Raw genomic sequence first — 20,620 nt, forward strand, 5'->3', positions numbered from 1 at the left:
AAATACTTTTGGCCATGTAGTGCTTGTTTTTATTCTCCTCCCTGATTGGTGGATTTGGACTCATGGTGATTTTCAGTTTAAACCCTGCAGCCAGTGGCCAAACACCCAGGTAACTTTCATTTCTTTCCAGTGAAAACACACCCGAGCATATGCAGCACTCTGTCTGTTATTGTTTTGCAGCAGAACAGAGTGTCTTGACATATTTAATATTATACTTTGTACAGAAGGAATTTACCCCTTATGTCATTTGTAATCCATTGCAATAAGAAAAGTCTTTAACTCAATTTCATCTTCCACAGCGTTTGAAAACGGTAAGCATTTAGGGTTTAAATGATGAGTGAATTGTGAACAACAAATACTAAATACTGAAAAGAGGAATGTTCATATGAAACAGCAGAATTACAAATTGACAAATCATCGAGGTATTTTAATGTTACGATACACACATACATTTTACATGAGAGTGGAAGCAAGTCACATTATTTTCTAGACTGCATACAATGCAACCATTGATCAATGGATTATTTGTATAGAAAATTGCAGAATTCCATCTGGAAATCTTTTCATATATGTACATACAACACCAGATAAATCAGTAAAATATAATAAGTAGTAAAATGCTATGGTGTGCACCTTTGAAAGTACTTTTCAACCATTTGTGAACACATTTTACATTTGATGCCATTTTACATTACACATCTGTGCTATTAATCTTTTACAAACAGGTCCTACAAGTTCACCTTAAAAAAAAAACTTCTGTTTGTAAACTGTTAAAAGTGCATTACTGCTTTATTATTCTTTAAATGAAACGTACATAAACCAACATAATCTACAGCACGTTCCTCCAGCATGTAAAACTAACTACATGAGGTACACCATCCAGATTGCATGTATTTCCCTTTTAAACACAAACAATTTATTATAATTGGAGAAATAATTTTAGAAAGATACAAATATTATTTCCGCGCTACAAAGTCTGAACAAAAAATGTTGCTGACTGGCCCCAAAATCAGTCTCTAAAGAGTAAGCAAAAGAGGAATGACTAAAACATTCCTTAGCACTGACAGAAAGACAGTAACTGTGCAAGGCAATGCAATACTGTCACAGGCACCATATTTTCCACAGCTGTCTCCCACACTGTACAAGTATTCTATTGAGTTTTTGTCAATTACTGTAGCTCAAGCTCCGTCCAACAGCTTCAGGAAGGTATTTTGGTTTGTCTGCATGCAGATACTAAAAATAGCTGTGCTGTACCAAAATACAGCACAGGCCTGGAGTGCCTGTCATACGGACGCTTCTTTTAATTCCGCTTATTGGCATTTTCACTTGTTTACTATGATTGATCTTCTGTGAAGGTGATGTATGAGTACACCAGACCGCCAGCGATACTGTAGTAGAATGAAAAGGAACAGAGAAATAGCATTCACCAACCATTTCCTTTACATTGAACACATTCAGTACTCTGTGTGTTGTTGTGTGTGTATGTATGCTGTATATAAAACACAAAATTTTCATACTTTAATTTTTTGTAATGCATTATGTATCATCTTACAATGTGCCACAAGACACCAAAAAAAATGCTTATTAACATTACATGTAGTTCCACAGCTTTAAGATGTATAAATGCCAGTTAATACTCTCTTCTGGTTATGTAATATCACACAAATCCATTTCATGATATAGATGCAATTTCATGACTTATATTTATGTAGAACCATTCACACTAATGGTTCCCAGGAATTATAATTATAATTCAATTATATTCTAAATGCACAAATCAGTTTATTAATGGTCTTAATGGGCTCAAAACAATTTGCTTTCAAACATCTCAAAGAACTGCTAAACTGCAACCTAGCAAAAAGGATCTTTAAAGTATTATTACACATACTGTGTAACTGAATCATGTAACTAACAAAAAATGATTTGGCATTTACTGACATTGCATTACTGGAAAAACTTGCTTGTTTCAATGCCAAAGTTAAGGGCGAGTCACGCTGTCTCATTCACAAAATACAAATGGTCTGTTTGAGAAAGGAGCAAGAATTACTCCATTACTTGAGAGGTTACATACCTGATGTTTAAACCAATGAAGTTTGTCCAGGTAAAAATGTAGTCGCCAGCAAATATCATCCCAATGTATGCAACCAAGATATTCTATGGAGGGGATAAGGAAATAAGGCAGCATTAACAAAAGCACAACATCGCTGATATCCCAGAAGCACACATTTACTGTAGAGCTTACCTTTATACAGCCCACGATGGTTGTTGTCAGAGCTGAGTTGTACTGCGCGCAAAGCACGGCAGAGTACATCAGAATAAACCTGGCAAAAGGAAGTGAATAAATAAATACAAAAATACATTGAATTAATCACCACTTCACAGGTCAAATCTCAAGTTGATGTATTGTTAAACTTTCACAGGAACCCCCCTTCAGAGAGTTGGCAATTTTAAAGGACTTTAAACATAACGTATTGAATATGTGTAATATAATTATTTTGAGACTGGATGGTGTGTATAAATTTGTTCACCATGTTTTATTAAAAAAACATTCTGCTATTGATAAAAATGTTCTTGCTCTGTGTCATAGTATTTTTTTTAAACACATTTTCAGATTTTTACATATATTCATTCTATTACAATGTATTTGTTATACTGTATTTGTCACATTGTAGTCAGTGTATCACATGCATGCTACACATAAAGCACGCTACATTTTACAGTATTAGATGAGTACATACCCCATAAAGCAAGAGAGAATAAACTGGCCAGCAAAGACCACATCAAACCACCCTTCAAACTCCAGCATCTGTGAGGAAAACATTGAAAGTTTGCTTCAGTTCTTCTGAATGAGCAAGACTTTGCGCCACTCATCCACTAATAAGTAGACTGTTTAGGAATCCTAGAAGTACAAACTGAAGAAAAGACTTAACTTTGAATCCAGTGCTTTATGCAAAGGTATTCATTAAAAAACAAAAGTAAACAAATGAATGAACATTCTAATCCTTTAATCCTGACAACTAACAATACATGTCCAGCAAATTACAGAAAAAAATTTCAGAAACATCCATTTTCCCAAATATTCATAACAAAAGTCTTTCAATGACTGCATTTTGGCTAGTAATGTTGATTTTGTTTGTAATTCACAATGGATCAGGAGGAGTGTATTCGGAATTTACCAGCACCTAAACAGCTTACATATTTTAAATAAATATACCACCAGTCTGCACCTTTTAGACATTATACAGAAGAATAAACATTATATAACTCAGTGAAGTTAAATATAATGGTTTAAATGGTTGTTTCGTAAAATATTCTGTAACCATACATTTGTAAATTTTCCAGTAGGGAGGGGAAAATGGAGCTTTAGAACATAGACAGTAGTGTAAGTCAGACAGTACAATTTGGTTTCAATTCATGCTGGAACTTCCAGCATGCCAGCACAAGCTACCAGTGTGTAGGTAGCTAGCCATCGTTAACAACATCAGACACAAAAATGTAGCCTTGGCTAATTTGACAATTAAGCAATTTCATGTATCCTATATATCTCCAGGCAGAATATTTGTTGTGATGAACACATAAGAACACAAAGTCTGTTATCTTTGAATTACATGGTCAAACAATCCAAATTGTGTATAACATCATCATCAAGTCTTATTTTGAAAGGGGACACAGTCAAGGGAGTTAGACATTCCCTTTATTTTGGCATATCATAATGTTTTTTATCATCATTTTTGTATCTGTAAATACTTTAGATATGCCAAAAGACAGTTGAATAGTGCCAGATGAGCTGTAAGACAGACATCAGTTCCTGCGCATGACAAACGCCAAGAAACAGCAGGCCCAGGTAAAAGGTTCAGATTCCTCAGATGGCAAAGCATACGTTACCCCCAAATCTCCACCATTCATACGTTACAGTAACTGCCTCCAGTTAAGTACCAAAAACTCCAGACTGCCTTGAGTAAAGTTTGAATTGGGGTGGGGGGATTGTTGAGAGAGAAAGGGACGGACATGGCTGATTGGCTGAGCTGTGGAAGGGCGGAGGTGTGATATCCGAAAGCTGACAGATTCACATATTAAAGTTGCCTTATATGGTTTTAAGCAGGGCTAAACACTGAAATTATCACAACATTCCTGTTTTCAAGCCTATCACAAGGACACCAAATATAAATATGTTAGGAGGTATAGCTAGCTACTGCATATCTCTTTTTAAAATGTACATTTATTTCTAATGAAGGAGTGAAATCTGCTGACAAATAATTGTCAAAGACAGCCAGTTGTACTCTTCATCTTCAGGTTGAATATTTTCTATGTAGCAAAAACAATTGTACCTTGTTATTTTCCACTTTTGACTGGAATACCCTGAAAGTGCAGATTCCAATGATCAGGCCTCACAACCCTGGTCTATACAGACATTAAGATTTTCACTCAGTGGTTTCAATTACATATTACAAATTGCATTCAAACTTAAAGGGTGTCCTGTCTTCAAGTAATAAAGCAATAACATTTTCAAAAGAGAGACAGCTCTCCAGGACAACCCAGACTTATTGAAATTTAAACAACCTTCAGCATGGCCCTACTTGGCCAACAACATTCTTTTCCATGCCTGTGAGGGGAAAGAAGACACACATTCCTATAGTCACAGCAAGTTATACTGCCTGTTTCTCAAAGGTGGTAATCTAAAAACCAGATTATTATCCTCTAACTAGTAATAGTAGTGCTCGCCAATAATTTCAATTGTTAATGTCTATGTTGTATTTTCTGGATAAACTACATTCTTGTGGCCAGATTTCTATTAATCTGGACAAACATGTGTTTTGTTTGTCATTCATATCTTCTGGATCCCAGTTTTAGATAAAAAGAAATGAGTGGCTTACTTCAGTCCAACTTCATACATAAACAGTGCTCAAGAGTGTCATTTTAATTCCTTTTTACAAACATTTTACACACAGAAAACAACGATGCACCCGATGTTTTCTTTATGATGGCGCTTCATTTGAGCGTACAACACTTGTGTTCCCACACCCCCTTATCTATAATTTTGAAATATCCTACTGTCCTTGCAGAACACAATATGCAGAATGCAAAATTCTCACCATTTGAATATCTCCAGTGAAATGAGCCAGCAGCAGGGTTGGAAAGACCATAAATAATGCGTTGTAATAGACAAGCCCATACCTTCCCAACTCCTGGGAACAAAACAAGAAATTAGGACACATGAAGTCGTCAATGACTTCTGGGGATTTTTTAAATCAAGTTTAACCACCTTAAAGAGTTTAAGCAATTCAACAGAAGATAAAACAGTTAAAGCAGTAATGTAGTTGGCTAATATCAAATATCTGTTAGCTCGTTCTCTTCGCTTAGCTAACTTGCAAGCAATAAATCAAGGTAGATGTGCAGGCCAGATTATCCATTATCGTTTTAATGTTACTTTAGTAAATAGCTGTTTTGTATTACAAGCAGGCTAAATATGTAAAACCAATTGAGACTTTACTACAAATTATTAATGATCAAGCTGTAAGGCTTATGTTAGTTATTGGTAAACCAGAATCGGTACAAAAATGAATGAATGATAAAGCTGTAACATTATTGAGGAGCAAGTTTCAGTTGAGAAAGGCTGTAAAGTTAGGCATTTATTGGAAGGCACTGGTACAAATAATAATGTATGATCAAGCTGTAACATTCGTTATCGATAAGCAAGCATCTTCAACCTAGATAATACTTATTTAGAGTAACGGCCCGATTGGGCAAGTGACAGATCAATCAATGGGCCTGAACCAATCTCACAGTGGCCTCAGACCAGCAGGCACTCCTCATTGTCAAGCCCTGAGGCTAACATTCCAGGTGAAAAGCACATGAAATTTGAAAGGTCAATGATACCTGCATACCCCTTCAGGAATTTTGTATTCCTTAAATATATAGTACCCTACACCAACAACAGAGAAATTTCAGCTGTTCCGTTAGGAATGTAAGCCTACAACATGTTGAAAATGAACAATTCAGATCATTGTAATTCAAGTTTGGGAAAATGACATTCTGTGGCTGATTACACAAGCAGATTTAGTAAAAGGTTGTATGTTAAAGAGCTACACATTAAATTTATGAAGGTATAAAATGTGATGCACAACTTTCCACTCGGTTCTCCACATCGGTATCATGAAACGTGGACATACTACAATAGGCCCGTTGCCGTTTCTAATTGTATGGCACGGGGAATGCATTTTCACCAAACTAAATTCAAAGTGTTAAAAAAACTATTTTTTTATTTTTTGTTCAATACTGCACCCTTACTTTAGTGTCAAGTTTCTTCTTCACATAGACGACATTGGCCGCTGTCAAGACGTCATTCAATAGAATGGACATGTACCCTTGCAAGTCAAAGGACAAATCAGCACTGGGCAAAAAAAAAAAGGTAATCTAATTAGGATGGACATGCTATAGCAGTTATGGATTTGTAAAATGAAATAAGCTAACCAAACAGCAAATGCAATTCAACAAGTCAGTAAACCAAAAAATTAAAGATGGAGACAGGGTCAGATTTTTTCAAGAATATCCCATGCCATTATATTCCATGCAATACTGTGTCACTTTAATAATCTTACCTAGCAGCCACAAAAGCTCCAAGAACCATTGAAAATACTGCTAATTTTACAGGAAGAGAGAAATCCTTCCTAAAAAGAAACATTACACAGCATATTAAAAGTTTGGGTGACATGAGTATGGCTGTACAAAGGCCATATGCTGGAGACGTGTCAATGTGAGCAAACAAACCTACTTCAATAGGAGACCTTCAGCAATCATTGTAAAGAGAATGGTAAATCTCCTCAGAACAGTAAACATGGGTAAACTGAGAAAATAGAAGGACAAAGATATTACAACAATGTACTTTCATTCATCTTTCTGCTTCATATCATGGATGTTTAAAGCAGCATATGCTACACGTTGATTGGGACACATTTCAGTGCTCATGCAATTTAGTGGTCAGTGATCTACAAAACCACACACTGTACAATGGAAAATTCCATACTTCAGCCTTTTCGTTCCCAACAGTCCTGTTATTTGATTCCCTACATAAAGAAGCGGTAGAGGAAATGTCTGCAATGAAAGGGGAAAAAATTAAGCATTAAGGTGGACGTGTCAGTGGTTCGGTGAAAATTTTCTCCTTAAACCGTTTGCTTAGTTCTCCATTGGATGTCTCAAATAATTAATCTGATCATACTGTCACCATTAACATGTGTTATAAGCTAAATTAACCAGGCTCCTATGTTAAATGTAACTGTGCTGCGGTGGAAAGAAACAATGCTTAAGAAACAGGAGTACTTGTGCCTTTTTGTAGCTAGTTATAGGGGTAATTGTGTCTTTTTGTCGCTAGTTATAGGAGTACTTATGCCTTTTTGTAGCTAGTTATAGGAGTACTTGTGCCTTTTTGTAGCTAGTTATAGGAGTACTTCTGCCTTTTTGTAGCTAGTTATAGGAGTACTTCTGCCTTTTTGTAGCCAGTTATAGGAGTACTTGCGCCATTTTGTAGCTAGTTATAGGAGTACTTTTGCCTTTTTGTAGCTATTCTTGTGTATGAGACCTCACCGAGCAGTTGTATCCACCCACTTCACTATTCCATGTGGCTCCTTTGTCTTGCTAATTTGTTTATTTTTAAGTTCACACTTTACAGCCAGCGAGGCCATGACCAGCCTCTCAAAATCTATTTGTAATGAGAGCTCAAAAATTGATCATTTGGAACAGATCACCCTTAGGAAAAGCATTTTTATCCACAAAATCATAAAAGAGGCATTCCTGGGGAAAATGGCTCCTTTTCTGTCTTGACCTCTCAGATCTTTCTCAGATATTTGACACCCATAATGTAACCTTGGAATAATTACCACTGGTATACTTTTGAGAACAAAAGTAAACCATCATTGAGAAAATTATGGACTAAGTATCCATTTTCCCTCCACTTTTGGTGTACCTTCCTCGATCCCACTCTGTAAACTGGCATAGGCTACACCAGACTGCACAGAACAACTTCATTTTAAAAGTAGTTTAAAGATAATTAGATCATTTTAATTATTAATTAATGACTCTGACTGTAGAACAAGTCTTTATGATTACAATGAGACCAAGATATTGTTTTTGCCATTTACAGTTGTCAAGTTGTATGTCTTGAAAGTAGAGGTGAGCAAACCAAAAATGGAGTAAAAATGCTGCTAATTTTATTATTATTATATTATTATTATTATTATAATAATAATAATAATAATCATAATTAATAATAATAATAAGAAGAAGAAGATTTTTTTCTCCAAAGGTAGTCTATACAATGGTCCTTACTACAAGGGCGTATGGGGTACGTTATGGACGTCAAAGACCACAGAGGTCTATATTGAAAAGGAGCCAATTTCCCCCACAATAACCCATGAACGTTTGCATTAAAAAATCTGTCTTAACACTTTGTAGTTTGCTCGTTTAAAGAAGACATTTAAACAGCACACCTTGCTCAGTACGGTTTCATCCAGATCTGGAAAGGTAATTATGTGGAATACCTTTCCCAGTCCCAGCACAACCACTGTTGCCAGCATCTGCACGAAAAACACAACACACTAAACGAAACACCATATAATTATTTGGTGTTGGACCTAAAATCGAAAGTGCAATACTTACTTGGCCGATCCCGACACATATTGGCGAGGGGAACCTACAAGAAATGTTCAATTATAATATCTTTAGAATATTTGCAATAACCACAGTTCACACGTATCACACTTCTGATTTAACCATAATTCTCAGGATCAGCCCAACAGAACTGATCCTGAGCGTAGGACACGGCAGGGCACCAGCTATGTAAACGGATAGGATAGCCTACTCTCTCCCATAGGCTATATATGACAGGACCGTCACACAATCAACCCTTAGAGCAAATGATTCACAGGCTACCAGCCTACCGATCAAAGAATGTGGAGTTGAGAGTATCGCGAAAATACCTTCACAGTAATACTTAAATGCTGTCTTCCAGCACAAACACCACGCTACTGACAGCATGTAACCAACTTGTCAACTGACAGCTCCTCTTCAACTATTAAAATCAGCACTACTTCATAACCACACCACCAGGCTACTTAATTTCTTCTTGTTTTAATCGTTACTGCCGGACACCATTCTGAAAATAAGAAATCTGTTCAGTAGGTATGATACTACTGTACGACGCGAATTCTATATCGCGTTACAGAATTTTTTTCTCAATAAATTGGAAATGTCTAATCTAGCTAATCCAGGGTATGAACAGACTAACTTGATACGTTCAAAAAATAAATCCTGCACCTCAACACCACCGACCGCAAGGAGCTCACTATGTGTACCTGTAATTTGAGAGAATGTTTTTGTTCACGACAACGATGAAAAAAGAGCTCAGCCCATAAAATCCCGCAGCCGAAATCTTTAACACAACCAATGTTTCGGTCGCCATTCCCGTTCGTTGTATTTCGTCCGACAATCTTCTCAAACATTCCGATGAAACAGTCCGGACTTCATCCCATAACTAGGCTACATGCTCCCATACTGACCTTACTGAATTTCCGCCATTCAATGTATGCATGCCATATGCATACCACAGAACTGTGATGCGTACAAAGCGTACGCACGATAAGATGTAGATTTGAAAGACTTCCAGCCCACTAGCCCCATCTTGCGGAATCAACATGCCATAGCTTCAACCTTACCAAAAGATATGACAAGACGACAAAAAGCCGAACAGTAACTTTTAATTGGGTGTGGGGAGAAAACAACATCTATATAAGTGTTATGCATACATATTTATTAGAAATACATGATATCTAATAGAACAGTTTAAAAAAAAATGTTATGCACCAAATTCCCCAGTGATAATCATGTAATGATGATAATGATTATTGTGCGTGTTGTTACATTAATGCACTGTGTGTTTGGGACTGTGAAGTGGCTAAAATGAGTTTCTCGTATGAGGATTAATAAAGTTATTAATTAAAATGAATTTCTATTACATGGATTTGCATTTGAGTTTAGTGAAAATCTCAAGATTTACATAGTTTTTGCAGTGGGAATGCTAATTGCCTGTTGTTGGTCTAAGGGGAAAATGGTTTTCACAGCACCCTCAAAATCTCTGCCCTCCCCTTCAGCTTCTGTTAAACATTTTCGATCTTTAGCAGAGACTGGGGTATTTGTATTTGACTTCATTGTCTCTAAGTGAATTTCAAGATCATATGGGTGTACAGGAGAGGATGGTGGGGCATGCACTGGGGTTCCTCTCGTAGCAGGGGTCTCCTTCAGGTCTTTGTACTCTGCGCTGATGTTTGCTTTTGACAGGTGAAAGCTCACACCATACACACCCACACCTTCTATACCAACTACCTGTCTCACGGGCGACTGAGACTGTCCTGAGTGATTCTCCTCCTTAGTGCAAAGCTCTCTGCAAACGAAAGGATTTGTGTGGTTAGGATTATGATTCAGTGGCTTTGAAATGAACATCAAGTCCATCTTGCTCTCTGGGTTTGTTTTGGGGCCTTTGTGTGAAAGTGATGGTGTCTGATGTCGATAACCGTTTGTTTTCATCCTTGCCGTGCCCTGCAACCCTCGGAAACAATTGGAGGAACATACGCTGATATCTGGACAGTGCTTGGGGTTCACGCCATTCAGCACACAGCCAACATCAGCAGCAATGATACTCTTCTGCCTGGCAGTTAGAACAGGAACCAAGGGTCTTCTGTAAACAGGGGCTGTCTTCGCTGTCAAGGGTGAAGGGCTGTGGCACCGTTTACGGCATGTCTCTATATCGGCAGACTTGACAACATCACCATAAGCAGACAATTGCTGTAGATTTACTTTGTGGGGCCCCAATCTCTTCATGTTATGAGCTGTTTCTGGAAACATCTCAGGGTAACTATACCTCTCCATCCACAGCCTCTCTCTCACACCTCTCCCCAAGTGCTGTTCCTGCAAGGACTGAGTGATGCGGATGATTGCCGAATGGAACTTGCCAACTCTTTGCCCTGGGGTCTGGTAGACAGCCCGTCCAGGACTCACGGAGTGAAAGCCGGGGCTGCTGAATGGCTTATGCCGATGGTCTGCATGCAACACCACAGGGTAGGTCTCACTGACAATCTGTGAAATGATCATTTAAAAAATCCCTGTGTAAGTTCCAGATACTCAACTCACTCAACTCATTCTCATAATGGTATACATTTACAAACAGAGGCATCATCTACACACTTTCTGTATATGTATTGGTTTACCTCAATGCTCACTGATGTAAGTGAAGTTCAACTGAATGGGCATATCTGAAAAAGCTCCTTTATTTTTTACACAGCGAATACAAAGTGTCACTGTCTTAACTTGATGCAATGACTGTCTACAAATAACTGACCTTACAAACAATCCACTGAGGCAATTTGCATTGATTTTACACTAGCTCTCTAATCTGCCTAGACTTGTGAAAAGAATGTTTGCAGTGCACCCTGTTAACTGCTACTAATCGTTACAATTTATAATTTATTTACCACCCAATTACTGTGCAGAACTGAGGCAATCAATATCTGCTATTAGATTGTTTATCTATTGTTTGAAAAAAAGTAAATTGTTCAATTCAGACATTTTTAAAGTACCCCTCCAGATGTATTTTAAAACCTTAAAAAATATTCTATATTGAATAATAATAATTTCAATAAACCACTGAAAATGGCTTAGTGGCATCTCTACACCATTCTCCCTCATTGAGAATTCCAGAATCTCTAAATATGCAAATTGGCGATGGTTGCTGCTGTCACAACAATGTTTTTTTTTATTTTTTTTTTAAGTTTATTTAACAGGGACCACGTATAATAAAATGTTGACTTCGAGTTTGAAATTCGATGCACTATACGGAGATACAGCCGAACAGAAAATTTTCATCCCCAGTCCCTGGGCAGGTGATCAAAAGTACATTATTACAAACATCTGCGTTACAAACAACAAAATATTTCCTAAAGATACAGTACACTATATACATAATCACATTAAAAATGGTTTACAGCTTTTATAAGATACAGCTGTTATGTGACTAACTAGTCAGTTTTCTGTGCTTTAAGGTTTCAGTTTACCACACCACTCCCCTGAAATTTGCATATCTTTGCATCTTGAACCACGACAGATTTAAAATTTTGCTTGTATGTGCATGTTAGTTTCAGGGAAATCCATTGTACAGTGGAAGAAATGGAGCATTGGCTCGCTCCGGCTGAATCAGCTGATGGTTCAGCTGAGTGATGTTCACCTATCACAGTACATTCACATAACACTTAAACAGCCTCCCTGTACTCATTCGGCTGCTCCTCCTGCATGCAAGCTTGCTGCACGTTGCTTTGTAAATCGGCGCTTCTTCCTGCAATACAGCTACGGCATGCTGCCAGTCAAAACCATGTCTGTTCGCTACATGTTCGCTGCTAGTCTAAACTCCCAGTCTACACACTATGAGGAAAGTCTTGCTATTTATTTGAATTGCTCCTTAGCTCTAAACTCTATAGCTGCAGCAGGCAGGCTATCCATTTGGGGCCAGCCACGAAAAGCGTTGTTTTAAGCGACAATGTTCCAGATATTGAGGATACCGATGCACTGTCTTCACTGCTACCTGGCCAGGGAGCTTCATTCAATGAGCGCTGCTTTGCGGCGTTACACATTACACATTCGATTGCGGGGACGTCTCACAGAGGGGCTGGTTTCACGAATATCGCAAGTCTTCCGCTAAAAGCGGAAACGTTCCAACATATGCTGGGCACAAGGTAATGGCATGCTTATTGTTGAGTTTCTGACCATCAGAGTCAACTCTAGATGCTCTCGCTGCTAAAGAATTCCTGGCGTGAATGCTTTCGGCTACCTTCCGGAACGCAGTAGAATTGGGTCGTAGGCTAGCTTACATCCCCTAGTTGGTCAGAGCGGGGTTTCCAATCAATCGTTTTTACGCGAATTTGGGATTTGTGCGTAAACCTAAGCGGAAATGTCGGAATTGGAAACGCCAAAGTTCTCACGCTTGGCTGAGATGGAAAAGTAGGCGTATCGATAAAGAAATCTTTGTTCATTGTGAACGGCTAATGGATTATTATGGGCAGTTACTACTACGCAGCTACTAGATAGCACCCATGGCTGCGTCTGAATAGTCTTTTTTGCTTAGGAAGGTTCTTAACTGAGTGAAATGACCTGGAAGTATCTAAGTGGTAGCCGTGATAAGAGCTGTTCAAATTCTCTAAATGCTAATAATAGGGGGAATTAAGCTAAAAAAAATGGCCAACTCGTTATGCGGTGGATAGAAGCACCAGATTTGGTACAGACACTCTTTAGGTTGTATCTCACCATCTCAGAAGGGGTGCCACAAAATTCGGACCCGTTAAAGACTTTTTAAAAGGGAAAATCCAAAATGGCCGCCAGAAAAGACCCAAGGTTCTTAAAACGTGATATAATTTAGACATTTTGGCTTATTATGCTAATATTAGCTTTTACATTTATAGTAAATAGACACGTATTAAAGGATTTGCCCAAAATAACCCATGAAATTTTTCTTAAATACATTTTAAACAGATTTAAACACCAAACATAGGCTTAAAAAACAGTCGGAATGAGATGACCTTCCAAATGAATCCTTCTCTGAGTAGTATATTTTCAATGGCATATATACAACCCGTGAATGATAATCTATAGATAATTTATTGTTAATCTTCATATGACCAGAGATCAAGCCCTCTATTGGGGCAAAACTCATTAGCATTTTAATGCCAAAAAATTGGCTAATTTCTTATGTTGTGGATAGAAGCACACAGTTGGGTGTAGATACTATTGGGAATGTATAGAAATGTCTTATCATTGCAAACAAGACCCTGGCCTGACCCTTGGGGAAGGAGGGTGGGGGGGTATGAGGGGGCGGGGCTTAACTAATCAATAAAGGCAGTGTATCAGAACAGTGCTCGGTGGCTCGATTAGCCATGCATTTTGTGCTGGAAAAAACATTCCCCCAGATTATGAAGTTCACATTTAGCATTTAACTATCTTAGGTTAGTTTCCCATTGGCACCGAATAAAGTTACCGAGCTACCGTAACTTATACTGTTTACAATTTAGGAATTTAGCAGACGCTTTTATACCAAAGCATTTTGACCAAGGTATCAGCAATCTGTGAACACTGGGGGAAAACTGTTAGCTCCTCACTGATAATAACACAGAAGGGTGCTGTTTACAAACTGCAAACAAGTTCTACTTTCTCCACGGTGTCTTGCTATTCGTTGCATTTGTTGTTTAATCTGGTTATCCAACTTATCAATCGCCTGTCTTGCTAGATAACTGTACAACGTACTGGTGTTTTACAGTTGATTATGGTTTGATTTCATCACCATCAAAAATATAGCATGCCATGCCTTGCATTAGAATTTGTGCAAGCTAATCTGTTTGAATAGGGGTTTGACTGAGTAATGTTAGCATGTGGCGCTCGAGGGGAAATACCAACAAGCTGTTGGTACACATAGCCTAATATATATCACACATAGCATGTTCCCCTGGTTTATTAATTAATAATTCTTCTAAATATGGCCTCAGGGGAATTTCCAACATGCTGATGGTACACATAACTACTGATCCACGTAATGATAGATGGCCTTAAGCTGACTGGACGAAGGGCTTCTTCCAGGTGGTCATACACAGTCATCACATCAGCCGAAGACACCTATTAATGGCATGTCGGCATATGGTTGTTTTTTATCCACGCGGGCTGCGTGGTTGGCGGGAGAGCTCCAGAACAGAGCCATACCACCAAACATACCTGTATTGCCTTTATTGTCAATAAAGATCTTACTTTGATGACAGTGGTCCTGACTGAATGTGAAAAAAGTGCTCTGGTGTCATGCTAAAAAATCTGTCTGTCTAGTGAGTCCTGCTTCTAAGAGGAGATAATCATTAAAAAAACAATGTGGGTGGAGGGGCTCTTTAATCTAAAGCAAGTCAATGAAATTCCAAGGACAAACAGCAAAGAGACAAGTGTTCGGAAACCAAATGCATACATTACCGGAAGAGACAAGTGTTCGGAAACCAAATGCATACATTACCGGAAGAGACAAATGTTCGGAAACCAAATACATACATTACCGGGAGAGACAAGTAAGCAGAATGGGATCTGGGAGTGAGTATTTTTGCATTTCTTTTCTCCAGTTCATCAGTGATGCTTAGAGAAACCAGTTCTGATGTGTCTTCTTGTACAACAGTACCAAGTGCTTGTATAGACATGTTCCTCTCTGGACTTCTGCCACTGTAGTTAAGTACAAAAGAAATTAATTAAACTTTGATATGTAGATGAAGTCCTATCTTCATCTAAAGCTTTTTTATACGTATATTATCATGAAAAGACTTACTCAAGTTTAAGTAGCTGTAATTTGAATCAAACGTATTGTCACATCTAGGGGATGTTTACCTTTTATAGTTTCCATTGATACCAATGCGCACCACATTCCCATGTAGCAGCTGCTGGCCCACTAACTTCCCAATGGACCCAGATAAACTGAAGCGACCATTCTGCTCCTCTGCAGAGATACAGTTACAGAAACATGAATCTGGATCAAATATAATGCCCTTTCTGCTATGTGCTTCAGTGTGTAGGGCAGAAGTCTGGTCCATTCATACCTGTGAATGCGCTGACAGGCATGTTGCGGTGGTTCTCTGTAGAGCTGGAGTACCAGTGGGTTGTGTCTGTGTAACTCAGGGCACCACCAATTTGGGCCTGGCTACTCCCTTTGCTCAGATTATCCAAAGTTGGCACTCTCTCCAGCTAATAACAAACACAGCACAGATTAGCGACCATTACTGGGATAAATACAGACACTAATGACACTGACCCTTCATTTTCTTACAGTAGGTCATTGGGTTCAAAAGGTGCTGAATCACTGCATTTTAAAAACAGAAAAACATGCACTATATGCAGATCCTGTGCCAGTACACATGTTTATTCACAAAACTAAATAGATCATTGCACATTCTGTTCTTTCCATAAGAACCACAGAGTAATTGGACACATAATACAGTAATTAGAACGTACAGATAGGATACAAAACTTCAATGTAGTCACATAGTAGTGGTGTGCCACCGCTTATAGCCTGTATGGACTGTACATGCCATGGCATTCTGTAAGAGGAATACAGCACCACTTTCACATGTGGATAAAGTCAATCAATGCATGCTTAGCTAATGGAAATGGAAAACACTGTCACAGGTGCTGCTCTACATTATCCCACAAATGCATGTCTAGGTTCAGATCTCATTCACTGAGAAAACTGTGACACGGTTAATAGCACTGTCATGCCCCTCAAACCATTGGCAGACTGCTTGTGTTTCGCAGATGAGACATTCCTCTTGAAAGACACCCTCTCTGCTGGAAATAAATGTTTTACCATGAGGTGAAAATGAGCACTCAATACAATTATGTAATGTCAACAGACTTGCCTTCTAGGGTTGCACCCAAACCATGCATGAAACATTTGTCCTACAACAACCCTTCAATTTTGGAACAGTGTTGCATTTCCATTTTTATTCACTACCTATGCTTCAACATTTAAGTAAACAGGTACAAGGTCACAGAAGTATAAATTGTGACCAAGAACTTCATATACAATGTAAGGTTTTGCAATGTTTGCAAAGTGCCAAATTCCATACAGTCAACTTTTTCAAATTGCACTATAAGGGCATATCTAAAGCGAAAACATTTCTGAGAATAATAACACCGATAACGAAAACAAAGATATTCCTGTAATGAAAATTCACACTTCTTATTGAATACCTGGAAATTTCATTAATAAGCCCAGGTCTTGTTTTCTTAGGTGTTTTGATTTTGGAGAGGTTGACTGCAAGGATGCTCAGAGCAAGCTGTGAAACTGAATTGCTGGTCTGGTGTGAACTTTGTCTCTGTTCTATTGCAACATGCGTGTTGGTGGTCTTTTGAAGTAATCTATATTTCCCCCCCTCTTTTTTCAATCCCTTTAGTTTCTGTTAGTGTAACATGTGTGATTTATTTATGAGAAAAACCTTTAATAACAAAAAATAATTAAGCACCTATTAACACTTTAATGGTGACTAGACCTCTATGGTTTTAAGTGAAGTTCCACTGTTCACTTTCACAGTCGCCAGCTCTGGCTCTGACCATCTATACAATGTGTACGTTGCAAAATCTTTCTTTCACAACTAACAAGGCTTATTGTTAGTCTTATGCCTTAATGTTTGTGTCAATGATAAAAGTAAAAACAACTATTTCATGCGAGAATGAAAGAGATTGCAGGTTTGGTCAGAGCACACATTCTGACAAAAGACACATGCTACAACAACATGGAAGGGTCATGTTACATGGGTACCAGGAAATAGTACAAGTCAGGTACTGCTCCAAACATTTGATCAGGTGCAATTCTATACTCAAGTTCACCTGTGTGCAAGCTCCCCTGGAGCCTGGGCACAAAAGGAAACAGAATCTGCTCTCAAGTGTCACACTACACAAGCACTACAAATTGGAATAAAATGGGGCAGTGGTAAAGCAGAGCGAATAGCTGACCAATAGCATTTCTAAAGTAAGGAGCTGACCAATGCAGATGGGTATGTTTGTATATGGCTCAGACATATACATGTCACAAGATTAGAGTTAAGAATACACAATTAATTAACTATCTGCTAATTATTCATTATTGTACCTCACTAGACCACTTCAGTCTCTTCTGGAACAGATATTTTGCAGGCTTGAGGGACTGTCTTTTTTTGAATGTGATAATCATAAATCCTTCTTCTGGATCATTGTTATCTGTAGAATACAGCAGCCGTCCAGATTTTAAACATGGCATCTTTGAATGAAATGAAACAGCACATTATAAACAGTCAATTCGATGAGTAGCCTATACATGTAATCTACGATTGCACACTCAGCTATCATAATACCATGCTGCAGATCACTGAGCTGTTTTGCGCAGTAGTGCTGTCCAAATAATAGTTTTTGAGCTCCTTGAATAAGTTTATGAATTAGAAGAAAATTTATCCGGCAATCAGAGATGGGAGAAGGTCAGACTCACCTTTCATCTGAACTGTTCTCCAGGCAAGGTCCTCCGGGTTGGTGAATGGTCCAATGCTAATGTTTCTACTAGTCTCCTTGATTGGACTTCCTTCAACAGTTGACCTAGATGCCAGATGCATTGTGATCCTTGCGCATGACACATCTGTTAGAGAGCGCATTTAAGAAAGGCATGCATTCTCAGCTCTTTCTAATTTGAGTACAGTGGTACTGAACCTACTTAGAGGTATTATTAAAATTATTGAACCAAAATCTGTGATTACAGCATTCATATTAGTATTTCTTTGCACAGGAACGTGTGGCTCTGATAAAATACCAATAGGTTCTAGTCTAAAAGAAATGTAATAAAGATTGGCTGAGGACGATTATCAAATGCCACATCCTACTCCTCATTGTTCATTCTTATACTGTTTTAACGCATACAAGGGGCTATATATGCGCAGACGTATGGCTATATTGCGCTTCAACTGTCAACCAAAAACGCAGCTAATTCTAAAGAAGAGCCTATATGAGGTCAGAAGTATATCGTCAGCATTTGATGGGTATCGCACTCACCCGTGCACGTCTGTTCCAGACTCAAAACTGTAAATTATGCCATTATTAATCCATTTAAGGTGCAGCCAAATAAAACGTTTCTGTCGTGCAAAACATACAATAGAGAGGTTGATAAGTTTTAAGAGGCTATAGCTGACTATGAGTTGTACATTTCTTCACAACTTTCGGGTTACCGGTAGAAAAAGTTATTCGCTAGGCTACTACTTCGCACTTAGCGCTCGCTACCAATCGGTCTTCTGCAAGACCCACAACCCACACAATAGGCTACAGTTGCCTACTATAGTTAGAACTTAAGTGCCTAATTACCTACTCTACAAGCGTCGAAACATAGAAACGTTGTGAATTCCAGAATTATATCGAAATAACAATATAATCTGCTACTTTAACCAGAACTCTATTGCCATCAATACTCATCGATACCTGCATACAGCCTTCACGGTACAAACATTACATTGCACTGCTCTGCTCAGCAAATACCTGCGTGCCAGCAAAGTTTAGACAAACCATCTCTATAGCAACGCAACGAGCTGCGTTTGGTTAATGTTGGTATTCTCATTTGAACTGCGTATAGTAAGAGACCAAATGTAGTAGTGCGCCAATTAATTAGAGTAGATCAAGAGTTAGCCATAAAACGAAAACATGAAACAAATTTTCCCACATGTGGGATTCAAATGGATGGTTTGATATACTACAATAAACGTGTTACTGTTTGGGATGGCAGTAAGCCAAGGTAATAAATGTAGCTAAATGTCCAATGGGGAGAAATATTGATTGTGGTAATGATACAGGCTGGCAGTTGTTCCAATGACCTTCGGTATGCACTTATTGTACATTGCTTTGGTGAAAGCATCTGCCACATAAATGTAGGCTAATGTAATGTAAAAAACGAGACTATAGATTTAGTCATTCCTGTTAGTAGAACAGAGTATTTATCTGGCATCATATTAATTAGCAGGAGAAATTGAATAGGTATATAAAAGGTAGACGCCTATACCAAATTCAAATTACATTTGGAAATATACGATCATTTGATCGGGACAGGAAGGTGGAATGCATAGTAAGTAGATACAGGGTTAGGTCATACGAAGTTAAATTGATCATTACAGCTGATTAAAAAACACCCAACTGGAAAATGTGACATGTCAGAAGAAATAGACTGTGGAACATGTTCTTTTCAACTGCGTGCAATATTCTCAGGAAAGACAAAGATTATACAAAGAACTGAAGGAAGAAGGAATGGATGATATGAACCTACATAAGTTTTGTTCATCCCTCTGGAAGCGCAGTATTTAACAGGATATTCACCTTGTTACAAATAACTGGGCTGATTAAAAGAATAGCAATCTCCTAACTCCAGTAGGTGACAGGTTATGTGACGAGTGCTGGACTAAACGGTCAAACGTGCTGATATTTTGCGAATTGTATGATCTAACAGGGAGAAAATGTTTGTGGGTCGGAGAAACTGGGTGGGGATGGGGTACACGTGGGATATTAGCGGGAGGAAAGGGAAAGATGGTGGCTAAGGCTCTTTTTAATTTTCTTAGAATAACAGGACGAGGCAGAAGAATCTAATGTAGGTCGACCGTAACCGGCCTCACACTCCAGCACAGTAGGTGACAGTGTATGCAGAAGAAGAAGAAGCAGCAGCAGCGGACATGGGTTAGACTAGAGCATAGACCATATAAAAATATGGACGAAGTGATTATGAAGTCACCCATTGATTTGCTATGGTTAGTGCTCACTGGCGCATGAAGCCCAAACTAGGGCAAGCGCAGTGGAGCTAAAGAGTGGAGTCCACGACTACGGGAAAATCCACCCCTACTACCTTGGTAATTAGACACGCCCATGTCTGCAATACAAGCGTGTCAGTGCAACCACAGAACCACAGTCAACAACTCATAGCGAGAGGATCCCCTAGTACAACCATGCTGAAATGCTGCCAGATCTCGCGACTTACCCAGATTACCGCTGGTCTGTATCCACACAGACCAGCGGT

General features: G+C 38.5%; 2 protein-coding genes across 7 annotated transcripts; both read right to left on the bottom strand.

Moving 5' to 3' along the window:
- Window positions 1–406: 406 nt before the first annotated feature.
- Window positions 407–9,669, bottom strand: LOC118225321 (UDP-N-acetylglucosamine/UDP-glucose/GDP-mannose transporter-like). Of its 3 annotated transcripts, XM_035413519.1 has the most exons (12): window positions 9,348–9,667; window positions 8,653–8,686; window positions 8,484–8,570; window positions 7,025–7,092; window positions 6,773–6,844; window positions 6,600–6,668; window positions 6,289–6,391; window positions 5,094–5,186; window positions 2,739–2,806; window positions 2,243–2,321; window positions 2,072–2,154; window positions 407–1,388 (listed from the first exon to the last, which is right to left on the bottom strand). In XM_035413519.1, exons 1-12 carry the CDS (start codon window positions 9,452–9,454, stop codon window positions 1,334–1,336), a joined length of 918 nt encoding a protein of 305 aa, XP_035269410.1. In that variant the 5' UTR covers window positions 9,455–9,667; the 3' UTR covers window positions 407–1,333. The 3 variants fall into 3 exon arrangements, with proteins under 3 accessions (XP_035269410.1, XP_035269408.1, XP_035269409.1); XM_035413517.1 differs by having other exon boundaries at window positions 2,072–2,321; window positions 9,348–9,669; XM_035413518.1 differs by having other exon boundaries at window positions 2,072–2,321; window positions 9,552–9,651.
- A 64-nt stretch (window positions 9,670–9,733) lies between these two features.
- Window positions 9,734–19,132, bottom strand: LOC118225319. 4 transcript variants are annotated; one of them, XM_035413511.1, is made up of 9 exons: window positions 19,045–19,132; window positions 18,625–18,704; window positions 18,071–18,214; window positions 17,699–17,805; window positions 15,651–15,795; window positions 15,442–15,550; window positions 15,120–15,279; window positions 10,910–11,124; window positions 9,734–10,432 (listed from the first exon to the last, which is right to left on the bottom strand). In XM_035413511.1, the coding sequence occupies exons 3-9, from the start codon at window positions 18,189–18,191 to the stop codon at window positions 10,045–10,047; spliced, it is 1,245 nt and encodes a 414-aa protein (XP_035269402.1). In that variant the 5' UTR covers window positions 18,192–18,214; window positions 18,625–18,704; window positions 19,045–19,132; the 3' UTR covers window positions 9,734–10,044. The 4 variants fall into 4 exon arrangements, with proteins under 4 accessions (XP_035269402.1, XP_035269399.1, XP_035269400.1 ...); XM_035413508.1 differs by having other exon boundaries at window positions 9,734–11,124; XM_035413509.1 differs by lacking the exon at window positions 19,045–19,132 and adding an exon at window positions 18,798–19,038 and having other exon boundaries at window positions 9,734–11,124.
- Window positions 19,133–20,620: the final 1,488 nt, after the last annotated feature.

The sequence above is a fragment of the Anguilla anguilla genome, chromosome 4 (assembly GCF_013347855.1).
Source record: "Anguilla anguilla isolate fAngAng1 chromosome 4, fAngAng1.pri, whole genome shotgun sequence".
Classification (NCBI taxonomy): Eukaryota; Metazoa; Chordata; class Actinopteri; order Anguilliformes; family Anguillidae; genus Anguilla; species Anguilla anguilla.